The following is a 2,578-nucleotide window of genomic DNA, read 5'->3' on the forward strand; positions in this document are numbered from 1 at the left end:
AATTCAGACGCGTTTTGTAAAAGAAAATACTGAAAATATTCTGTAGAATTAAAATCCCTACGTGCAGGTGCTGCCGCCGCTGCGCGTGCCCTCGCTCCGGGAGCTCGACGTGGCCGATTGCAAGCTCCGCGCCGTGCGCGCGCACGTGTTCGCGCAGCAGGCCATGGCCGGGCTCACCCACCTGGTCGTCAGCGGCAACCCGGACCTCACGTACTTCCTGCCGCCGGGCGCCCCGGACACCGTCGAGCAGCTCACGCAGCTCACCAACGGGTGAGTCTAAGAGTCCAGCAGGTCGCGGCCGGCGTGCACATTACCTGCTATATTGTGATGGTCGCTCGGAGGAGGTGAGGGAGGGAGCCGTCAGGGAAACCCTGAATCCGACCCTCATGATTCGACACATTGCGCAGCAGCTTGTTGGAATGGCAATACCAGCGCACAAGCGGTGGCTAATGCACCCGGCTTACTTCCGTAGTTAGACCGAGCCGCGCGCGGTCGGGTGGCCAGCTCCTCCGTAAGGCGCCGTGGCCATTATAGACTGCAGTCTAATTGCGAAAAAAACAACAACAGTGGTCAGAGCGCATCAACTGTCTGATAATGCGGATCGGACGTCACGCGACGACGGCTCCCTGCGTGACGCGACTGTGACGTGACGCGTCACAGTCACACGGCGGCTAGCGACCCACATACTATGCTACGGGACGGCGGTCTGGGCCTGGACTGGGATGGGCTGCCGGACGCGCCGGCCACACGCACGGGCGGGCGTCCGGCGCAACAAAATAATAATAGCAGATCGTGACAAAACAAACAACAGCAACCTTCGGCGAGCGCCCAGTCTTCTGGTTGATGTTGTGTTCGTGTGAGTTGTCCGGAGACCTGACTCGGTGTTCCTCCCGCAGCACGCCGTCGTGGTCCTCGTCGCTGCAGGTGCTGGAGGCCGAGGGCTGCGCCCTGCAGGACGTGTCGTTCCTGGCCGCGCTGCCCAACCTGACCGAGGCCCGCCTCCGGGGCAACCGCATCTCGACGCTCGAGCCCCTCGGCCTGCTCTACAACGGCGCGCTCCTCCACCTGGACATGGCCGACAACAAGCTGGAGGAGCTGCCCGCCGACGCCTTCACGGGCACCGAGCGGCTCAAGGTGCGCGCGCGGGTCGGGTCGCGGGGAGCGTGTCGGATGGGTTGCCTGCGTGCCGGGGCGCGGGCGGCGGCGCGCTGGGACAGTCCCTGCCGCACGGTGTCGCCAACTAAGGAGGCAAAAAGTTCCCACCGCGAGTATTGCTGTCGGGGGCAGGCTGTCTGTACATATACCTTCTAGGCTGCATTTGTGCCGGAGGATATGCCCATTAGGAAGGCGAAAAAGGCAGCCCGCTCCACGCAGGTGTATTCGTCGTGGGAACGTTTTGCCTACTTACTTGGCAACACTCTTCGTAGCTCACTAACACTCACCCGCTCTGCAACCCCCTCCAGGACCTGGACTTGTCCGGCAACCGCCTCGGCGCCATCCACCCGGACACGTTCGCCAAGCACGGCGCGCTGCGCAACCTCAACGTCTCGCGCAACCCGATCGTCTCGCTGCAGCTCAACGCGCCGGCCCTGCGGCGCCTGGACGCGTCGCACGGCGCGGTGCAGGCGCTGGTCGACGGCGTCCTGGACGGCACGCCCGAGCTGCGCCACCTCAACCTCTCCAACAACCCGCTGCCGGCGCTGCCCGACCGGCTGGCCAGCCCCGGCCTCGAGGCGGCCCTGCACACGCTGGACCTGTCGCTGTGCCGCCTCACGGACCTGAGCGTCACCTCGCTGGACGGGCTGCGCACGCTGCAGACCATCGACCTCCGCGGCAACCGCTTCACGGACCCGCTCAAGGTGGACGCCTTCCGAGAGAACGACGTGCTCCAGAACGTCGAGCTGGACGACAACCCCTGGCGGTGCGACTGCAAGTCCAAGGACTTCCGCGACTTCCTGGAGTTCCTGATGTCGCAGCCCGTCAAGGAGGACGTCACTAACTTGGTAAGCACTTGCAAAGATGTACCGCATTGTTAAAAAAATGCCAAAATGTTTTGTATTTCTGTCGAAACCTGAGTTAATTGTTGTGTTGAATGAGATAACAATTGCTGTAAATTTGAAAAAAATTCTGGCACGTTACAATCGTTGGGTTACAACAATAACATGATTTAATGAAAACCGTAACAAATGTGCTGTTAACTTACTCCAGTATTGCATCAAAGTTCCGTCTCACTAGATCTGTCTCTTCTCCACACCTATACAGACGTGCCACAGTCCGGAGGCGGCCCAGGGCCAGACGTGGTACGACGCGTGCCTCGACCCGCGCAAGAGCTCGCTCGCCTCCATGGACACGTGGATGTTCGTCATCATCCTGGCGTTGTGCGTGGCCGTGGTGACGGCCGGCGTGTTCTCGGTGCGTAAGCTGACGCGCGGCAAGGCGCAGCGGCGGCAGCTGCAGCAGCAGCAGCAGGAGGAGGAGCAGCGCGCCTGCGACCAGGAGGCCGCGCGCCGCCGCTTGCACCGCCGCATGCAGCTGGACCAGCAGGAGCAGCTCCGCCGCCAGAACCTAAGGGTGAGTC

At 62.1% G+C, this 2,578-nt stretch overlaps 1 protein-coding gene across 1 annotated transcript in view; it reads left to right on the forward strand.

The window, feature by feature from the left end:
* Positions 1-36: 36 nt before the first annotated feature.
* Positions 37-2,578, forward strand: part of LOC113208720 (phospholipase A2 inhibitor) — a 4,639-nt gene continuing 2,097 nt past the window's right edge. Inside the window, exons 1-4 of the mRNA XM_052268914.1 lie at positions 37-270; positions 897-1,134; positions 1,464-2,003; positions 2,263-2,571. Coding sequence (XP_052124874.1) covers positions 164-270; positions 897-1,134; positions 1,464-2,003; positions 2,263-2,571 — 1,194 coding nt within the window. The 5' untranslated portion in view covers positions 37-163. The remainder of the gene's footprint in view (positions 271-896; positions 1,135-1,463; positions 2,004-2,262; positions 2,572-2,578) is intronic.

This window comes from Frankliniella occidentalis, unplaced genomic scaffold, assembly GCF_000697945.3.
Source record: "Frankliniella occidentalis isolate FOCC.00 unplaced genomic scaffold, Focc_3.1 Scaffold79, whole genome shotgun sequence".
NCBI lineage: Eukaryota > Metazoa > Arthropoda > Insecta > Thysanoptera > Thripidae > Frankliniella > Frankliniella occidentalis.